The sequence below is a fragment of the Coregonus lavaretus genome, assembly GCF_964263955.1.
Source record: "Coregonus lavaretus genome assembly, chromosome: 9".
NCBI classification, from domain to species: Eukaryota; Metazoa; Chordata; class Actinopteri; order Salmoniformes; family Salmonidae; genus Coregonus; species Coregonus lavaretus.
In genome coordinates this window covers 39,549,014-39,571,429 of record NC_139996.1, presented here as the reverse complement: position 1 = coordinate 39,571,429, position 22,416 = coordinate 39,549,014, and the positions used below count along the sequence as shown (strand labels likewise).

Here is a 22,416-nt window from a genome sequence, read left to right as displayed (position 1 = left end):
AGCCTTATTACTGACTTTAAGCCTTCTGGGCACAAACCCATAGAAGATACACATCTGAACGTGGTTTTGGAGACAGACATAATCCACACAATTGCGTTGAGTTGCTTAACTGTACTTTCATTTCCTGCTGCCATTAGAAGCTAGAGTCCTGAGAAACGGAGGGAGGGAGAATGCCAGACCGTCATTAGAAGCGGAGCCTGGACCACCAGTCTGCATCGCAGTGTGAGATCTCTTCTAATTGCTGAGAGGGTAGGAGCATCCTGTGGCTGTCTGACGATAATAGGACAGTGTTTCTCCAAAACTGCATTGAAATACTTTTTCTGTTATAATCAATATAATCCATCTCTTGTCTCTTTTCCCAGGAATTTCTGGAATTTGTTGGTACTCTTAATGTGCAATATAAAGCAGAAAAAGTCTAATTTGCATAATTACTTTTTGCACAAGCTTTAAAAGAAGGGAAGTTGGTTCTATGATTTGAAAGTGTAAATAATTGCCAACAGAAATCCCACTGGGCACAAACTGGTTGAAGTTGTTTCATCATAATTTGTCAACATATTGTGACGTGGAATCAAGGTGGAAAATACACTGTATTTGAAATAAAATCATAAACGTAAAAAAAAAAAATGGGGGAGGGGAGTGAATTTTAAACCACAGGATTGTCATCAGTAGCTAGGTTTCCATCCAATTTGTGAGAGATTTCCATGCGAATATTCTAAAATCTGCATAAATGAATTTGCGCATGTTCCTACCAGAGATGTTTCCATCAAACTGACGTATTGCGGATAAAGGTCTGTGCGTGATGACGTACTGCACATTAAAAATTACGTTTGCGGTTAATTTCCCATGTACGGAATGAAAAATACAAGTTAAATGGGTTTCCATCGCATTTTCAACTTTACTGATGGTTTTGTCACAAAAACTGTTGCGTAATATAGGAAATGTGCCCACTCTGCTCTTCGAACGTGCACTCTAGCCAACAACTCGCAGAGACAGTGGGGGTAGGCTACCTACATTATGAGATTATGGATAAGACCTATATTATTTTTATTTGATAAATGGCAGTCAAGCATCGATCATCATGTCACCAGAATAACACCCTCGATATTTATTGGAAAGGAGCATCAACCTCATCACGTGCACTTTCACCACTCTGTGAAGTTATCATCATTAATTTCATCTGCGAGTCGTAGTTGGAGGAGCACACAACATATTATCGCGTGACTCCCAAGTTTACTTCGATATGATAGTTATTATATCAATATTTGCGTATAAAGGTGTTTCCACCGCAATTTGTCGCATTATTCATTCTACCGGAACAACATGTAGAATGAACAAATTGTCTTTCGCATTTATAAAATTGTACCTATATATCCCGTTTCCATCAGCCCAGTCTTGACTTTTTTCATGTGTGAGGTAATTCATCTGCATGACATGGTTGGATGGAAACCTGGTTAGTGTAACCAATTTTCAACATAGACAAACCTTGTATAAAAGATGTTGAATTTGTACCTTTGAAACAAAGACAGGTCTTTAACGTTATATCCATTATCAGAAAAACAAAACAATAGGCTGGGCAGCACCTTCTACTGGCAAGTGGCTCTATCTACAGTTGTGGTCATTTTGAGAATGACACAAATATTAATTTTGTCTGCTGCCTCAGTTTTTATGATGGCTGCCTCAGTTTTTATGATGGCAATTTGCATATACTCCAGAATGTTATGAAGAGTGATCAGATGAATTGCAATTAATTGCAAAGTCTCTCTTTGCCATGAAAATGAACTTAGAAAAAAAACATTTCCACTGCATTTCAGCCCTGCCACAAAAGGACCAGCTGACAACATGTCAGTGATTCTCTCGTTAACACAGGTGAGAGTGTTGACCAGGACAAGGCTGGAGATCACTCTGTCATGCTGATTGAGTTAGAATAACAGACTGGAAGCTTTAAAAGGAGGGTGGTGCTTGAAATCATTGTTCTTCCTCTGTTAACCATGGTTACCTGCAAGGAAACACGTGCCGTCATCATTGCTTTGCACAAAAAGGGCTTCACAGGCAAGGATATTGCTGCTAGTAAGATTGCACCTAAATCAACCATTTATCGGATCATCAAGAACTTCAAGGAGAGAGGTTCAATTGTTGTGAAGTAGGCTTCAGGGCGCCCAAGAAAGTCCAGCAAGCGCCAGGACCGTCTCCTAAAGTTGATTCAGGAAAAACATCAGGGACAGACTGATATTCTGCAAAAGGTACAGGGATTGGACTGCTGAGGACTGGGGTAAAGTCATTTTCTCTGATGAATCCCCTTTCCGATTGTTTGGGGCATCCGGAAAAAAGCTTGTCCGGAGAAGACAAGGTGAGCGCTACCATCAGTCCTAAGCCAGACTAAGTCAGTGGCTTCAAATGTTGATATTTGGTTGCGTTGACAACCAAACACAATTCAGTATCACTTTTGCAATACAGTAAATAGCCTATTAACTTGTTAATAGAAGTTAACAAATGATCATTTATGTTGGATTTACATCTCCAACTAAACCAAAAATAAAAGTTAAAGAATAGGATTAAGCCAGTGGCTCAGATGAAACTATCCAAGCATGAGATATCCTTTAAATGTTGATATTTGGTTGCGTTGTCAATAATACTTTTGTTATACAATAAATAGCCTAAAGTTAAGGCTATCTTACAAACGAATGTAACAGTATTTATTCAACCTTAAAATGAGTAACACTTCCATGGCCACATTTAGAGGTTAGCCTACCGTAACTACAGAGCCTTCAGAAAGTATTCACACCCCTTTACATTTTCCAAATTGTTTTGTGTTACTGCCTGAATTTAAAATGGATTAAGTTTATATTTTGTGTCACTGATCTACACACAATGCCCCATAATGTCAAAGTGGAATTTTGTTTGTAGAACATTTTCTAAATTAATAAAGAATGAAAAGCTGAAATATCATAAGTCAATAAGTATTCAACCCCTTTGTTATGGCAAGCATAAATAAGTTCAGGAGTAAAAATGTGCTTAACAAATCACACAATAAGCTGCATGGACTCATTCTGTGTTCAATAATAGTGATATATATATTTGTTAAATAACTACACCATCTCTGTACCCCACACATACATACAGTGGGGAAAAAAAGTATTTAGTCAGCCACCAATTGTGCAAGTTCTCCCACTTAAAAAGATGAGAGAGGCCTGTAATTTTCATCATAGGTACACGTCAACTATGACAGACAAATTGAGGAAAAAAAATCCAGAAAATCACATTGTAGGATTTTTTATGAATTTATTTGCAAATTATGGTGGAAAATAAGTATTTGGTCACCTACAAACAAGCAAGATTTCTGGCTCTCACAGACCTGTAACTTCTTCTTTATAATATATAATAATAATATGCCATTTAGCAGACGCTTTTATCCAAAGCGACTTACAGTCATGCGTGCATACATTTTTGTGTATGGGTGGTCCCGGGGATCGAACCGACTACCTTGGCGTTACAAGCGCCGTGCTCTACCAGCTGAGCTACAGAGGACTGAGCTAAGAGGCTCCTCTGTCCTCCACTCGTTACCTGTATTAATGGCACCTGTTTGAACTTGTTATCAGTATAAAAGACACCTGTCCACAACCTCAAACAGTCACACTCCAAACTCCACTATGGCCAAGACCAAAGAGCTGTCAAAGGACACCAGAAACAAAATTGTAGACCTGCACCAGGCTGGGAAGACTGAATCTGCAATAGGTAAGCAGCTTGGTTTGAAGAAATCAACTGTGGGAGCAATTATTAGGAAATGGAAGACACACAAGACCACTGATAATCTCCCTCGATAATCACGCAAGATCTCACCCCGTGGGGTCAAAATGATCACAAGAACGGTGAGCAAAAATCCCAGAACCACACGGGGGGACCTAGTGAATGACCTGCAGAGAGCTGGGACCAAAGTAACAAAGCCTACCATCAGTAACACACTACGCCGCCAGGGACTCAAATCCTGCAGTGCCAGACGTGTCCCCCTGCTTAAGCCAGTACATGTCCAGGCCCGTCTGAAGTTTGCTAGAGTGCATTTGGATGATCCAGAAGAGGATTGGGAGAATGTCATATGGTCAGATGAAACCAAAATATAACTTTTTGGTAAAAAGTCAACTCGTCGTGTTTGGAGGACAAAGAATGCTGAGTTGCATCCAAAGAACACCATACCTACTGTGAAGCATGGGGGTGGAAACATCATGCTTTGGGGCTGTTTTTCTGCAAAGGGACCAGGACGACTGATCCGTGTAAAGGAAAGAATGAATGGGGCCATGTATCGTGAGATTTTGAGTGAAAACCTCCTTTCTTCAGCAAGGGCATTGAAGATGAAACGTGGCTGGGTCTTTCAGCATGACAATGATCCCAAACACACCGCCCGGGCAACGAAGGAGTGGCTTCGTAAGAAACATTTCAAGGTCCTGGAGTGGCCTAGCCAGTCTCCAGATCTCAACCCCATAGAAAATCTTTGGAGGGAGTTGAAAGTCCGTGTTGCCCAGCGACAGCCCCAAAACATCACTGCTCTAGAGGAGATCTGCATGGAGGAATGGGCCAAAATACCAGCAACAGTGTGTGAAAACCTTGTGAAAACTTACAGAAAACGTTTGACCTGTGTCATTGCCAACAAAGGGTATATAACAAAGTATTGAGAAACTTTTGTTATTGACCAAATACTTATTTTCCACCATAATTTGCAAATGAATTCATAAAAAATCCTACAATGTGATTTTCTGGAATAGTTTTTCTCATTTTGTCTGTCATAGTTGACGTGTACCTATGATGAAAATTACAGGCCTCTCTCATCTTTTTAAGTGGGAGAACTTGCACAATTGGTGGCTGACTAAATACTTTTTTTCCCCACTGTACATCATTATCTGTAAAGGCCCTCAATCCAGTAGTGAATTTTAAGCACAGATTCAACCACAATGATCAGGGAGGTTTTTCAATGCCTCGCAAAGAAGAGCACCGAAATGTAAAAAAAAAAAAAAAAAAGCAGACCCTGAATATCCCTTTGAGCATAGTGAAGTTCTTAACTTTGGATGGTGTATCAATACACCCAGTCACTACAAAGATACAGGCGTCCTTCCTAACTCAGTTGCCGGAGAGGAAGGAAACTACTCAGAGATTTCACCATGAGGCCAATGGTGATTTTAAAACAGTTTAATGGTTGTGATATGAGAAAACTGAGGATGGATCAACAATATTGTATTTACTCCACAATACTAACCTAAATGACAAGAAGGAAGCCTGTACAGGATAAACATATTCCAAAACACGCATCATGTTTGCAACAAGGGACTTAGGTCATACTGCAAAAATGTGGCAAAGAAATGACGTTTTTGTCCTGAATACAAACATTATGTTTGGGGCAAATCCAACACAACACATCAATCACTGAGTACCACTCTTCATATTTTCAAGCATGGTGGTGGCTGCATCATGTTATGGGTATGCTTGTCATCGGCAAGGACTAGGGTGTTTTTTTTAGGATAAAAATAAACAGAATACAGTTAAGCACAGGCAAAATCCTAGAGGAAAACTTGTTTCAGTCTTCTTTCTAACAGACACTGGGAGAAAAAACTTACCTTTCAGGAGGACAATAACCTAAAACTCAAGGCCAAGTATACATTGGAGTTGCTTATCAAGACAACATTGAATGTTCCTAAGTGGCATAGTTACAGTTTTTACTTAAATCGGCTTGAAAATCTATGGCAAGACTAGAAAATGGCTGTCTAGCAATGATCAACAACCAACTTGACAGAGCTTGAAGAATTTTGTAAAGAATAATGGGCAAATATTGCAGAGACTTACCCAGAAAGACTCACAGCTATAATCGCTACCAAAGGTGATTCTAACATGTATTGACTCAGGGGTGTGAATACTTATGTAAATGTGATATTTCTGTATTTCATTTTCAATAAAAATATAAATAATTTCACTTTGTCATTATGGGATATTGTGTGTAGATGGGTGAGATTTTTTAAAATAATTTAATCCATTTTGAATTCAGGTTGTAACACATCAAAATGTGGAATAAGTCAAGGGGTATCAATACTTTCTGAAGGCACTGTATGAATGAAAGTGTGCATGTTCAAGAAACATGCAAAGGTCGCAGGTCTGTGGAGATCTTGACAATTGCTATAATAATCTGTGCAGAATCTTGAACAGCATTGATCACTTACGCTATGTATTTTTTTGTAATCTCAACTGCAATCCAGGTCATTTGGTTGTGCTATTAGATGAAGCACATTGGTAATACATTAAATTATTGTATAAATACTAAATATCTGACATTGTATTCCCATTTGAACTTTGTTGTGCCTAAAAATGGTTGAAATTATCACCTTGAAATGACATGGTGTGACCAGTGGATTGCATGTTTTTATGCAACATAGAGACTCATAGCTTCGTATGACTGTTTGTGTCTGTCTATGTGGCAGTCAAGTATGATCAGATAGCTACAGTAGGTAGACAGCTGTAGCTTGCTGTTGTTTAGCATTTGAATTAGACTGTAATCTAGTGTCACATCAAAGCCACATGAGACAGCCGGAAACACTGCTGCTAATGGGAGTGTGATCAGGGCTGCGCTCTTCTTCTCAGGAAACCCTTTATATTAGTAAAGGAGGAGACATGAAAGAGGCTCAATATTAAGGAGACTGTCTGTCTGTCTACACAACCCTCTAAAAGGAAATACACTTTTACTCCTGTGTAGAATATGAACTGTAAACATTCTTCATCAAATAGTTTTTAGAATAATATACATTTGAGAGTCTGTCATTGCACTAGTGTATTTGCCTCTCAAAACAATAGCTCATAAGATAAAAGTCCAAAGTACATGAATACATAATGTCCCGCAAAGCAGCCTGTGTGAACTAAACAGTACAGTAGCCATGTCTAGTGTAAAAGTCATACATTTTCAGTGGTGAAATGGACTGGGTAGAGCCAAATCTAATATTTTGCATTGCAATGCTTTGGCTGTGATTGCTCTCATAATGTCGTCGTCCCCCCCCCAACCCCCTCCCTCCTTCCATTCACCTATTACCCCCCTCTCTGTCTGCATTCATCACAAAACAAGCCATTGTCTCCTCTCACATGCCGTCTCAGCCCCTTTGATCGGTAGTTGATAACAGTCTGATTGGGCTGGGCTGACTGCATATATAGAGGAGACCACTGGTACAGAGAGACATTACCTCTCCTACAGAAACAAGCAACAGCAGCACCCGTCTTCTCCTTTGGATTCTCAGTCAGGACTTTGTTTCTCTTCGCTATGGATCTCCTCACTGTCACCCTGGCTCTCCTGGTTCTCCTGACCCCAGCCTGGGGCTTCGACCTGGGCCAGTCGACCCGGTGCGTGCCCATCCCCCACCAGATGAGTGTGTGCCAGGACGTGGGCTACTCGGAGATGAGGCTGCCTAACTTCCTGGGCCACAGCAGCCTGGAGGGCGAAGTGGTTCCCCGCTCGGAGGACTGGAGACCCCTGCTGCAGACTGGCTGCCATCCCCAGGCCCAAGCCTTCCTCTGCTCCCTCATCGCCCCCGTCTGCCTCGACACGTACGTATATAGCTTCTGTTTGCCTTTTACCTATTCATGTCCTCTTCTACCTTTGTATGTCCTTGCTGTGCCCGTGTCTGTCTGTCTGTCTGTATGTCTGTCTGTATGTCTGTCTGTGTCTCTATCTCCATACTATGCCACTCTTTTCCTTCTCTGTCAATCTGGCTGTTCTTTCTCCCGTGTTTGAGTCTGTCTGCCTAGTTCCTTCCCACTTTCTCTTGCTAACTCCTTCTTAAGAGGAATCTATCCACTACTCACTTTTCACCCTATCCACACCAGTGTGTGTCTACAGTGTAACATTCCTGTAATTTCCAGCGAGTACCCACTGCGTTCTTAAACCTAACCCTGTGTCTCTCTTTCCATCTCCAGGTTTATCCAGCCATGCCATAGCCTGTGCGTGGCCGTCAGGGACAGCTGTGCCCCAGTACTGGCCTGTCAGAGCCACGTCTGGCCAGAGGCGCTGGACTGTGACCGTTTCCCTGCCCAAGAGGACATGTGCCTGACCCCCCACCCCAAACACAGCAACAGTCACCTCGCCAAAGCATTACCTAAGCCTGCATGCCAAGCCTGTCCTTCTGTGGAGGAGCACCCTTCACTGAAGACAGTTCTGGACGCTCTGTGCCAGGATGACTTTGGTAAGCATGTGCAATAATGAACTGCATGTCTGTGCATGTTTCTATTGATTAGTGTGTTACGCAAGTGTATTAGTGTTCATTTGTGTGTGTATTGGTGTGTATATTTGTGTGTGTTTGTACCATACATATGTGTGTAGTTCTGTCTAAGCTAGCATACTCACCCTCTCTCCTCTCTCTCTTCCCCCAGCTGTAACAGCCAAACTGTCTCGCCGGCGCCTGCCCTCAGGGGAGCCAGAGTTTGAGGTGGAGGGCAGGGTAGAGTTTATCCGCCAGGGCCCCCTCCTGCCCTACGACACCCAGCACCTCCTCCAGCAGTGGCTGCTCATTAACCTGCGCTGTGCCAACGCCCTAGTCCGGCCCGGCCGCACCCAGCTCTACCTGCTGACTGGGGCGGTGCAGCCAGATGGCACCCTGGCTCTCACCCGCCTCTTCCCCTGGCACAAGAAGGACCACAGCATCGCAGTGGCCACGCGGAAGTGGAAGCACCACAAGTGTTGAGTGCCTGGACGATGTATAGGAATAATAGAATGAAAAACATGAGCTCTGATGAATCTGTGTCGCTTAGAACTGCGTCCTTACTCACACAAGCCAGGACTGGACTCACGATAATAATAGTTTTCTCAGAATGGAAAGATTTGGTATAAGGCCTAAGTATATGACGTTTTCTGATGTTACTGAATTGATGCAGGAGGGCAGAGGAGCATAGTTAGAGCTGGACTCTCTCACCGACACGACCCTCTGCTGCCCTCTACTGATCCTTCACAGTAGCTCAGCTCCCTCTGATAGCACACAGCAATAGAATGCACTCTAAAAACTGTACATAGGAATAGCTAAATGTAAATGATTTCTAAAGAGTATTATTTTCTATTTAGATAATGCCGTATTTATGTGTTTTGTATGTTGGATTTGTCTGTTAAGTCAGTGAAAATGATATAATAAAATGCCAATATTTACCGACCATATTTCCACTGAATTAGTGTTGGTTATTCTACTGTCTATAATTCATACATTTTATAAAAATTGCCGAATACGGCTAAGGTGAGTGCAGAATGTTTTTTTTTTACAAGTGCAGGATGTCCGTATAGTGCAAGATGTCCAATGGATGACGAAAAGACTATAATACACTGTATTATTATGTACAACAAAACCCAAAAAGGAAATTGACTTACAAACAATATAATACAATCAATCAATCAAATGTATTTATAGAGCCCTTTTTACAACAGCAGTTGTCACAAAGTGCTCATACAGAAACCGAGACTAAAACCCCAGAGAGCAAGCAATGCAGATGTAGAAGCACGGTGGCTAGGAAACACGCAGGAACAAGGCAGGAACCTAGGAAGAAACCTAGAGAGGAACCAGGCTCTGAGGGGTGGCCAGTCCTCTTCTGGCTGTGCCGTGTGGAGATTATAAGAGTACACGGCCATTAAGGCCAGATCGTTCTTCAAGATGTTCAAAAGTTCATAGAAGACCAGCAGGGTCAAATAATAATCACAGTGGTTGTAGAGGGTGCAAGAGGTCAGCACCTCGGGAGTTAATGTCATTTGGCTTTTCATAGCTGAGCATTTAGAGGTTGAGACAGCATGTGTGGGGGGGGGTGAACAGGTCAGCAGGCAGAACAGCAGAAACTGGGTCAGCAGCACGCCCAGGTGGACTAGGGACAGGGACAGTCAGGAGTCATCAGCTAGGTAGTCCTGAGGAAATTGCCTATCTCTTCCCTAGACAATACCTTTCGGTCCAATAAGACGGGTGCATTTCCTTTAACCCCTGCATTGACTCGGTACCGGTACTCCTTGAATATAGCCTCGTTGTTATTTTATTGTGTTACTATTTAAAAAAAATTCCTCTGTAGCTCAATTGGTAGAGCATGGCGCTTGTAACGCCAGGGTAGTGGGTTCGATCCCCGGGACCACTCATACGTAAAAAAATGTATGCACACATGACTGTAAGTCGCTTTGAATAAAAGCGTCTGCAAAATGGCATATTATATACAGTGGGGGGAAAAAGTATTTAGTCAGCCACCAATTGTGCAAGTTCTCCCACTTAAAAAGATGAGAGAGGCCTGTAATTTTCATCATAGGTACACGTCAACTATGACAGACAAATTGAGGAAATAAAATCCAGAAAATCACATGGTAGGATTTTTTATGAATTTATTTGCAAATTATGGTGGAAAATAAGTATTTGGTCACCTACAAACAAGCAAGATTTCTGTCTCTCACAGACCTGTAACTTCTTCTTTAAGAGGCTCCTCTGTCCTCCACTCGTTACCTGTATTAATGGCACCTGTTTGAACTTGTTATCAGTATAAAAGACATCTGTCCACAGCCTCAAACAGTCACACTCCAAACTCCACTATGGCCAAGACCAAAGAGCTGTCAAAGGACACCAGAAACAAAATTGTAGACCTGCACCAGGCTGGGAAGACTGAATCTGCAATAGGTAAGCAGCTTGGTTTGAAGAAATCAACTGTGGGAGCAATTATTAGGAAATGGAAGACATACAAGACCACTGATAATCTCCCTCGATCTGGGGCTCCACGCAAGATCTCACCCCGTGGGGTCAAAATGATCACAAGAACGGTGAGCAAAAATCCCAGAACCACACGGGGGGACCTAGTGAATGACCTGCAGAGAGCTGGGACCAAAGTAACAAAGCCTACCATCAGTAACACACTACGCCGCCAGGGACTCAAATCCTGCAGTGCCAGACGTGTCCCCCTGCTTAAGCCAGTACATGTCCAGGCCCGTCTGAAGTTTGCTAGAGTGCATTTGGATGATCCAGAAGAGGATTGGGAGAATGTCATATGGTCAGATGAAACCAAAATATAACTTTTTGGTAAAAACTCAACTCGTCGTGTTTGGAGGACAAAGAATGCTGAGTTGCATCCAAAGAACACCATACCTACTGTGAAGCATGGGGGTGGAAACATCATGCTTTGGGGCTGTTTTTCTGCAAAGGGACCAGGACGACTGATCCGTGTAAAGGAAAGAATGAATGGGGCCATGTATCGTGAGATTTTGAGTGAAAACCTCCTTCCATCAGCAAGGGCATTGAAGATGAAACGTGGCTGGGTCTTTCAGCATGACAATGATCCCAAACACACCGCCCGGGCAACGAAGGAGTGGCTTCGTAAGAAGCATTTCAAGGTCCTGGAGTGGCCTAGCCAGTCTCCAGATCTCAACCCCATAGAAAATCTTTGGAGGGAGTTGAAAGTCCGTGTTGCCCAGCGACAGCCCCAAAACATCACTGCTCTAGAGGAGATCTGCATGGAGGAATGGGCCAAAATACCAGCAACAGTGTGTGAAAACCTTGTGAAGACTTACAGAAAACGTTTGACCTGTGTCATTGCCAACAAAGGGTATATAACAAAGTATTGAGAAACTTTTGTTATTGACCAAATACTTATTTTCCACCATAATTTGCAAATAAATTCATTAAAAGTCCTACAATGTGATTTTCTGGAGAGAAAAAAATCTCATTTTGTCTGTCATAGTTGACGTGTACCTATGATGAAAATTACAGGCCTCTCTCATCTTTTTAAGTGGGAGAACTTGCACAATTGGTGGCTGACTGAATACTTTTTTTCCCCACTGTATATTATATTATTACTTGTAATTTTTTTATACAGTGTATATATATATATATATATATATATATATATATATATATATATATATATATATATATATATATATATATATGTATATGTATATACACTACCAGTCAAAAGTTTGGACACACCTACTCATTCAAAGGTTTTACTTTATTTGTACTATTTTTTACATTGTAGAATGATAGTGAAGGCATCAAAACTATGAAATAACACATATGGAATGATGTAGTAACCACAAAAGTGTTAAACAAATCAAATAGCCACCCTTTGCCTTGACGACAGCTTTGCACACTCTTGGCATTCTCTCAACCAGCTTTCACCTGGAATGCTTTTCCAACAGTCTTGAAGGAGTTCCCACATATGCTGAGCACTTGTTGGCTGCTTTTCCTTCACTCTGCCGTCCGACTCACTTACTTTGTGGAATTCCTTTCCTTTCCTGAGCCAATCAGTTGTGTTGTGACAAGGTAGGGGGGGAATACAGAAGATAGCCCTATTTGGTAAAAGACCAAGTCCATATTATGGCAAGAACAGCTCAAATAAGCAAAGAGAAATGATAATCCATCATTACTTTAAGACATGAAGGTCAGTCAATCTGGAAAATGTCAAGAACTTTGAAAGTTTCTTCAAGTGCAGTCGCAAAAACCATCAAACACTGTGATGAAACTGTCTCTCATGAGGGCCGCCACAGGAATGGAAGACCCAGAGTTACCTCTGCTGCAGAGGATAAGTTCAGTTACCAGCCTCAGAAATTGCAGCCAAAATAAATGCTTCACAGAGACACATCTCAACAGACACATCTCAACATCAACTGTTCAGAGGGGACTGTGTGAATCAGGCCTTCATGGTCGAATTGCTGCAAAGAAACCACTACTAAAGGACACCAATAATAAGAAGAGACCTGCTTGGGCCAAGAAACACCAGCAACAAATTTGAGATTTTTGGTTCCAACCGCCGTGGCTTTGTGAGACGCGTGTGGGTGAACGGATGATCTCCGCATGTGTATTTCCCACAGTAAAGCATGGAGGAGGAGGTGTTATGGTGTGGGGGTGCTTTTCTGGTGACACTGTCTGTGATTTATTTAGAATTCAAGGCACACTTATCCAGCATGGCTACCACAGCATTCTGCAGTGATACGCCATCCCATCTGGTTTGGGCTTAGTGGGACTATCATTTGTTTTTCAACAGGACAATGACCCAACACACCTCCAGGCTGTGTAAGGGCTATTTTACCAAGAAGGAGAGTGATGGAGTGCTGCATCAGATGACCTGGCCTCCACAATCCCCCGACCTCAACACAATTGACATGGTTTGGGATGAGTCGGACGGCAGAGTGAAGGAAAAGCAGCCAACAGGTGCTCAGCATATGTGGGAACTCCTTCAAGACTGTTGGAAAAGTATTCCAGGTGAAGCTGGTTGAGAGAATGCCAAGAGTGTGCAAAGCTGTCGTCAAGGCAAAGGGTGGCTATTTGAAGAATCTCAAATATAAATATTTTTTGATTTGTTTAACACTTTTTTGGTTACTACATTATTCCATATGTGTTATTTCATAGTTTTGATGTCTTCACTATTATTCTACAATGTAAAACATAGTAAAAATAAAGAAAAACCCTTGAATGAGGAGGTGTGTCCAAACTTTTGACTGGTACTGTATATACTGAACAAAAATATAAATGCAACATTTAAAGTGTTGGCCCCATGTTTCATGAGCTGAAATGAAAGATCCCAGAAATGTTCCATACACACAAAAAGCTTATTTCTCTCAGCTTTTGTGCACACATTTGTTTACATCCCTATTAGCATTTCTCCTTTGCCAAGATAATCCACCTACCTGACAGTTGTGGCATATCAAGAAGCTGATTAAACAGCATGATCATTACACAGGTGCACCTTGTGCTGGGACAATAAAAGGCCACTCTAAAATGTGCAGTTTTGTCACACAACACAATGCCACATATGTCTCAAGTTTTGAGGGAGCATGCAATTGGCATGCTTACTGCAGGAATGTCCACCAAAGCTGATGCCAGAGAATCTAGTGTTCATTTCTCTACCATAAGCTGCCTCCACCATCGTTTAAGAGAATTTGGCAATACATTCAACCGGTCTCACAACCGCAGACCACGTGTAACTACGCCAGCCCAGGACCTCCACATCCGGCTTCTTCACCTGTGGGATCGTCTGAGACCAGCCACCCGGACAGCTGATGAAACTGAGGAGTATTTCTGTCTGTAATAAAGCCCTTTTGTGGGGAAAAACTCATTCTGATTGGCTGGGACTGGTTCCCCAGTGGGTGGGCCTTTCTCCAAAGTGGGTGGGCCTATGCCCTCCCAGGCCCACCCATGGCTGCGCACCTGCCCAGTCATGTGAAATCCATAGATTGGGCCTAATGAATTTATTTCAATTGACTGATTTCCTTATATGAACTGTAATTCAGTAAAATCATACAAATTGTTGCATCTTGCGTTTATATTTCTGTTGAGTATATATACAAAATCAGAGTTTTTAACTCTGCATTGTTGGGAAAGGGCTTGTAAGTACGCATTCACAGTAAAGACTACACCTGTTGTATTCGGCACGTGACAAATAAAATATTATTTTATTTTATTTGAACAGGTAGGCCTAAATATCTCAATCTTCATAAACAGTAACCATCTCAATGAATTTCCAGTAAACATTTAGGCCCTCAATATTAATAGAAATTAATACACACTAAGTAATGAACATAACTGAAAAAAGTGGTCTACCCCAATGACGTCACTAATCAATAAAAGTGTGCACCTGTGCACAAGAAAGCCCTTTGCCAGAGCGCAGGAAAACAGCTGGCGTGTAATCATTAGTCCAAACAGTAATAAATACATGCTTGATCAGAACCTAGGTTGAAGATGGTTTTGACTAGGTGGTATACAGCTAAGAGCAGAAGTGACTTCTTCAAGGCAGGTTAGGAGAATTAACATACCAGGTTTCCAGCTAACAACAAACGTTCCCACAACTTTAGAGAATGTTCCTTTAAGAGTCTCGTTAGGTCATTAACTAGCGTTTTCAAAGTAATGTTCCAGTGATGTTCAAGGAATGTTTCCAATAGACCATTCCCTTAATGTCAAATAAAACTTACCCAGAACATTCTCAGAATGTAAGATATTTATGTTCTAGACATGTTTCATGGGAATGTTGCAATAACATCCAAGAGTCCAGTTTTCTGTGGGTTAGGAGATTATTCCATCAACATCCCACCAAACATACACAGAACATGGTTGCCATGTTCTCAGAACATAAGATTTGAATGTTCTAGACACGTTTCATGGGAACATTGAAAGAACATGTATATCCAAAGAAAAAGTCATAACACATTAAGTTACCGAGCCAATCAAGGTGAACCACTGATCTATACCTAGCTCTTTGTCTGTTGGCAAGGTTAAGGGATACACACACAGTGCTTTTAACATACAATGTTTTAAATTGACATATTTGCCATACATAATATAATAATAATAATATGCCATTTAGCAGACATGATTACATTGGGCATGTTCTTTCATACATTAATTGTTAATCAAAATGTCCTCACCTGGGATTTGAACTCACAACCTCTTGGTTCACAGTACTCTGATCTTCCTGCTACACCACCATGTCTGTGTCAGCTATCAGTTATTCTGACTATTTTCTCATCATTGATATGATTGACTTATTTAATCAATTTAGGGGCTTTCTGTATAGTTGTCTAATGTTGGTTGGTCATATTGACCTGTTTTAATGATACTCCTGAATCACTATGATCAATAAAAGTTTTTCTTAAGTGTACTTTTAACAGAGCTGAGATTTACACTACGTAGAGGGGCCTGAAGAATCATGGCTTTGGGGAAGAACACTGGGAAGAGAGGAGAGGACGCACAATCAGGGGTGGACCAGACCAGACAGGAAATAAACGTATCAGGGGTTGGGGATAGGGAGAGAGAAGAGAAGAAGAAATAGTTGACTAAATACAAAATATACTGGAAGTGGGATTGAGAAAAAAAAGACAAGATCACCATTCTCTTCAAAGTATGGTAGCCATGCTGAAATTCAGTGACGAGACTCACGTCCTCGTCACTGATCTGTGGATATGGTCCACAGTGGCGCAGTGGACCATATCTGATCTCCTGAGTGGCGCAGTGCTAACTGTGCCACTAGAGATCCTGGTTCGAATCCAGGCTCTGTCGCAGCCGGCCGCGACCAGGAGACTCATGGGCGGCGCACAATTGGCCCAGCGTCGTCCAGGTTAGGGGAGGGAATGGCCGGCAGGGATGTAGCTCAGTTGATAGAGCATGGCGTGTGCAATGCCAGGGTTGTGGGTTCGATTCCCACGGGGGGCCAGTATAAAAAAAATAAAAAATAAAGGTATTCACTAACTGTAAGTCGCTCTGGATAAGAGCGTCTGCTAAATGACTAAAATGTAAACAGTGTTCAGGTCAATGTGAACAAAGCACAAGGAGAAACATCAGAGCTACAAGCAAAACTCTAAGAAGATCGAAACCTCTGAGTACCTCTGTGACATAACCGATGTACTCCATCACCACGCCTCCACTGATTGGCTTCTTCAGTGCCACTCTGTCACCTGTAGAGAAGACAAAACACTATATCTAACATCTCAATTCAAGTATGGTTGACTCTGTAAAACACCACATTTCACTGCACCTATCTGGTGTGTGTGACAATCAAACATGTTATTATTATTACAAGTCTCATGTTACAATAGGGTATGTCATGTGTGTAGCAGCCAAGCCATAATTAAGAGTCAACACGTACCTATGAAGAGACTGGGCCGGCCCTCAGCCAGGCCCAGCACCTCTAGGTGCAGATAGATAGCACCTCTCCTTAGGAGGGCTCCACAGATGCTGAACTCCCTGAGCTCCCTCTCAGCCTGTAGCTCCTCCAGCCACAGCAGGGACGAGAAACGGAGATGCATGTTGGCCGCCGACAGAGTCTGGCAGACAGCGAGGGAGAGAGAGAAGCTAATCCATTATTTTACAGTGGAAGCGCAAAGGCCCCCATATCAAAATCCAGAGCCTCTTTATAAGACTTTCCCATCTAAATCAATTGGAGCCCAATTCCTATAGGCTGGAGGAAACAAAGCATTCCATTGATGATAGAAGACTTGATTCTGAGTTAACTTGTGGTTCCCTTACCTCTCCTAGACATGGCTGGGCCACCAAAACATCACTGTCGGCCTCCATACAGTCCCGTAGAGCCTGGGGCACTGGGTAGTTACTCAGGAAGTTAGGCAGGTGGCGCTTAGTTAGCCAAAACTATGTGGACACCTGCTCGTCGAACATCTCATTCCAAAATCATGGGCATTAATATGGAGTTGGTCCCTTCTTTGCTGCTATAACATCCTCCACTTTTCTGGGAAGGCATTCCACTAGATGTTGGAACATTGCTGCGGGGACTTGCTTCCATTCAGCCACAAGAGCATTAGTGAGGTTGGGCACTGATGTTGGGCGATTAGGCCTGGCTCGCAGTCGGCATTCCAATTCATCCCAAAAGTGTTCGATGGGGTTTAGGTCAGGGCTCTGTGCAGGCCAGTTAAGTTCTTCCACACCGATTTTATTTATTTTTTATTTTACCTTTATTTCACTAGGCAAGTCAGTTAAGAACAAATTCTTATTTACAATGACGGCCTACACCGGCCAAACCCGGACGATGCTGGGCCAATTGTGCGCCGCCCTATGGGACTCCCAATCACGGCCGGTTGTGATACAGCCTCTCGACAAACCATTTCTGTATGGATCTCGCTTTGTGCACGGCGGCATTGTCATGCTGAAACAGGAAAGGGCCTACCTCAAACTGTTGCCACAAAGTTAGGAGCACAGAATCGTCTAGAATGTCATTGTACGCTGTAGCGTTAAGATTTCCCTTCACTGGAACTAAGGGGCCTAGTCCAAACCATAAAAAACAGCCCCAGACTATTATTCCTCCTCCACCAAACTTTACAGTTGGCACTATGCATTTGGGCAGGTAGCGTTTTCCTGGCATCCGTCAAACCTAGATTCGTCCGTCAGACTGCCAGATGGTGATTTATCACTCCAGAGAACACGTTTCAACTGCTCCAGAGTCCAATGGCGGCAGGCATAACACCAATCCAGCCGACGCTTGGCATTGCACATGGTGATCTTAGGCTTATGTGCGGCTGCTCGGCCATGGAAACCCATTTAATGAAGCTCCCGGTGAACCGTTCTTGTGCTGACGTTGCTTCCAGAGGCAGTTTGGAACTCGGTAGTGAGTGTTGCAACCGAGGAAAGACAATTTTTACGCGCTACGCGCTTCATCACTCTGCGATCTCGTTTTGTAAGCTTGTGTGACCTACCACTTAGCGGCTGAGCCGTTGTTGCTCCTAGACATTTCCACTTCACAATAACAACACTTACAGTTGACAGGGGCAGCTCTAGCAGGGCAGAAATGTGACGAAGTCACTGAGCTCTTCAGTAAGGCCATTATTCTGTCAATGTTTGTCTATGGAGAGTGCATGGCTGTGTGCTCAATTTTATACACCTGTCAGCAACGGTGTGGCTGAAATAGCCGAATCCACTAATTTGAAGGGGTGTCCACATACTTTTGTACATATAGTTTACTTCAAAGTGCATTCACCCTATTGCTTGCACCTATCAAGTTGTTTCCGATCTACACAAGTGCCTATGGAGAAGGGGTTAGGGTTTCTTCTGGGCATGGCCTACCTATACTGGCCCAATAAGCACATGCCCTAGAGATATCCCTTATTGGGACAGTGGTTTGGGATTGGCAACCATGTTCTGTGTATGTTTGGTGGGACATTGATGGAATATTCTCCTAATCCTCAGAAAACTGGACACATGAATGTTCTTGCAACGTCCCATGAAACGTGTCTAGAACATTAATATTGTATATTCTGAGAACATGGTAAACATGTTTTGTGTATGTTTGATGTGATGTTGATGGAATATTCTCCTAATCTTCAGAAAACTGGACACAAATGTTCTTGCAACGTCCCATGAAACATGTCTAGAACATTAATACTGTATATTCTGAGATGTATGTAAAGTGAAAAGCTTAATTTTCCATTCATAAAAACATTGAATTGCCTTCTGTGCCCAGTAGGATATTAATGACATATATTTTGGAATATATTTTACTAGCTACCACAGCATGCTGTCAAAATGTATTTCCACACCATATATTTAAATATATAAACATATATGTAGAAATATATGAAAACGGCCATGTCCATATATTTAAATATCTATACATATAAGGCGTAAACATATATTTAGATATATGTAATTTACATGTTATTAAAATATGTAAATCTATAATTTGTCCGTATGGACACAGACAGACAGTCGAATAAATAAGAAACAGAAACAACGCATTCAGGCATGAATGTTTGAGTCCATGAGTGGGGATCATGTTAGCTCCCCAATTTCTCATGGGGAAGCTGCTACCACGAGATGGCAGTGTGAGCGAGGGGCAAAGACGTTGGGGATCTATTTTGACTCTAGGTTGAATTAAGTGCAAGGGAATTGTTTATGATTGTCACATTGTTTTGCATAGCGTATGGACATGGGTCCATCCTGTCTGCACCCAGTGGTAGGCTTATGCCAAGTGGAGCTATAAAAATACCATGAGTCATTATAGAATGATGGGCTTAATTTGAGCTGGATTCTGCCGGAACAGGATCCGTACCTCTCAGTTGTGGATTGTTTCGTTCCGGAACCCATTTGACAGGATCCGGTACCTCTCGTGGCATGAAACAAATATTTTCACAGTTTGCAATGTAAAAATTCAAATAAAAGCAATCAAAGTTAATTCAAGTCGACTCCTCTGTAATTCACCTGCTAATATAAAACGTAATGTGAAAACATGCCAGATATTCTAATGTTGGGCCAGCACGGGTTTATGGTTTGCGCAACATTGTAGCCTATATAGACCAACGCGTGGCCATTGCTGTGGCGAGAGAGAGAAGCGCGCCTGTATCTACCACAGAACTAAAATGAGATCCACTTTCTATGATCTCTCTCCCTCTCTATTCTCTGATAGACATGAGCCTGCAACTCTTATCTCTCCAGTGTTGCACTTAATCAATTACTTCCTTATAGAATCATAGTGTGCTGGAGGTGCTGCAGCACCCCTGGTAAATTGAAATACATTTGCAAAGTTATAGAATTACTGCTGTCTGTTCAGAAATAAATTAAATAATTCAAAATGCTACACCAGGAGTAAGCCTATAATTTAACCACATAGGTTCAAGCTATAGCTTATTTTTTTTAATGGTCTAGCTGAGGATTGTGTGTAGCCCAATCACAAGGCAGGCCTACAGTCAGGAATGTGTGGCAAATCTGTCAGTGAACAGCAAGCAGCCAAAACAGGCCTTTTGCAATATTTCAAGTACAATCGAGGGAAAACGCAGGTTTGAAAGCAAATGGATCCTGCTGAAAAGAGAAGACTAATCTGTCACTAGGCTGCAAAGTTCAACTTCCAAATAGGCCTATTGAGTGAGCAGAATTGTTTTACAAAGTAAAATAAGAACTATACTGAACAAAAATATAAATGCAACATGCAACAATTTCAAAGATTTTACTGAATTACAGTTCATATAAGGAAATCAGTCAATTGAAATCAAATCATTAGACCCTAATCACATGACTGGGCATGGGCGTAGCCATGGGTTGGCCCACCCCCACCCCCACCCCCACCCGGGTGGGCCCACCCACTTGGGAACCAGGCCCACCCACTGGGAACCAGGCCCAGCCAATCAGAAATAGTTTTTACCCACAAAAGGCCTTTATTACAGACAGAAATAGTTCTCAGTTTCATCAGCTGTCCGAGTGCTGGTCTCAGACGATCCCACAGGTGAAGAAGCCGGATATGGAGGGCTGACGTGGTTACATGAGGTCTGCGGTTGTGAGGCCAGTTGGACGTACTGCCAAATTCTCTAAAACAACGTTGGAGGTGGCTTATGGTAGAGAAATAAACATTCAATTCTCTGGCAACAGCTCTGGTGGACATTCCTGCAGTCAACATGCCAATTGCACGCTCCCTCAAAACTTGAGACATCAGTGGCATTGTGTTGTGTGACAATACTGCACATTTTAGAGTGGCATTTTATTGTTTCCAAAACAAGGTGCACCTGTGTAATGATCATGCTGTTTAATCAGCTTCTTGATATGCCACACCTGTCAGGTGGATGGATTATCTTGGCAAAGGAGAAATGCTCACTAACAGGGATGTAAACAAATGTGTGCACACAATTTGAGAGAAATAAGCTTTTTGTGCATATGGAACATTTCTGAAATATTTTTTTTCAGCTCACGAAACTTGGTACCAACACTTTACATGTTGCGTTTATATTTGTATTCAGTAAAGATAAGCATTTGGCACGAGTGCACCGGCCATAGCCAATGAGTGAGCTGCACATCATTGGGTGAGTCAGTGAAACTAGAAAGCTTTTTTAGGACTATAATTTCCTCCTCATATTGTACAGTATGTGTGTATCCACACACCTAGGCCTAGGATATTGATGGATCATTTTTATTGACCACAGGTTCTCTCTTTGTCAGTGTCAAAGTAGCCTGTCATTTTGAACATTTGTGAGGTATTAAAAAATATTATGCTGAAGTCTCCAGTCATCTAAAATGGTGTAGAATTGCAAGAAATGCATTTATAAAAGGGCAGATTTTTTTTCAAAAACCTAGGCCAATTATTTTCTGCAAGTGCCTCTACTCTACTGCTCTATACCAGTATGCAAAAGCGATGATAATGCATGCAATGCTTTATGATAAAAGTGATTTTTCTTCATGCGTTTCGGTACCTCAGAGCCCCCCAGGTCACCCCCTTCTCGGGCACACTTTTTGTTCTGGTACCTCCCAATTTACAAATTAAGCACTGAATCTGTATCACCACTGTACCACCACCAATAAGATCATATGATGTCATATAAGGTCACATTGGTATTAGTGATGGAGTGTTTTGTTCCCAAACAATGGACGGTGTTCATTAAGGATTTGGAGGGATTGTGTGCAATGTGAGTTCTTTTAGAGTTCTTATGCAGGTCATACCAGGTCATACCAGACTGTGGAGGGCCAGTAAAACTTTATTTTGGGGCTCCATTGCCATACATTAATTCATCTCTGCCATTGTGCTCTTTTTGATTCTCTCTCTCTCTGTCTCTCTGTCTCTCTGTCTCTGTCTGTCTCTCTCTGTCTGTCTCTCTCTCTCTGTCTGTCTCTCTCTCTGTCTGTCTGTCTCTCTCTCTCTGTCTCTCTCTCTCTCCTCTTCTCTCTCTCTCCTCTTCTCGCTCTCTTTCTCTCTCTCTCTCTCTCTCTCTCTCTCTCTCTTCTTATGCGATGCCATTCCGCCTGGTTTCCCTCTGTCCACTCCAGGGTGTGAGGAGCGGATATGACAAACAGAGACAAAAGCATGGCTTTATTACCCCCTCCTCATGTTCTATGAACAATGACGTCATCATACAATCATAGTCATAGAGTCCAGTCATGTAGTCCAGACAGATGCCTGGACAGTCAGTGACAGACCACTGCTGACCAACCACAACAACCGTCAACCCATCAACAGGATTGGCAACCCATCGGACGGGCC

At 42.3% G+C, this 22,416-nt stretch overlaps 1 protein-coding gene across 1 annotated transcript; it reads left to right on the top strand.

Moving 5' to 3' along the window:
- Positions 1 to 7,282: 7,282 nt before the first annotated feature.
- LOC311135351 (secreted frizzled-related protein 2-like) lies at positions 7,283 to 8,699 on the top strand (the record flags this gene model as incomplete). Its single annotated transcript, XM_084169297.1, has 3 exons — positions 7,283 to 7,566; positions 7,936 to 8,201; positions 8,389 to 8,699. 3 exons carry the CDS (start codon positions 7,283 to 7,285, stop codon positions 8,697 to 8,699), a joined length of 861 nt encoding a protein of 286 aa, XP_084025423.1.
- Positions 8,700 to 22,416: the final 13,717 nt, after the last annotated feature.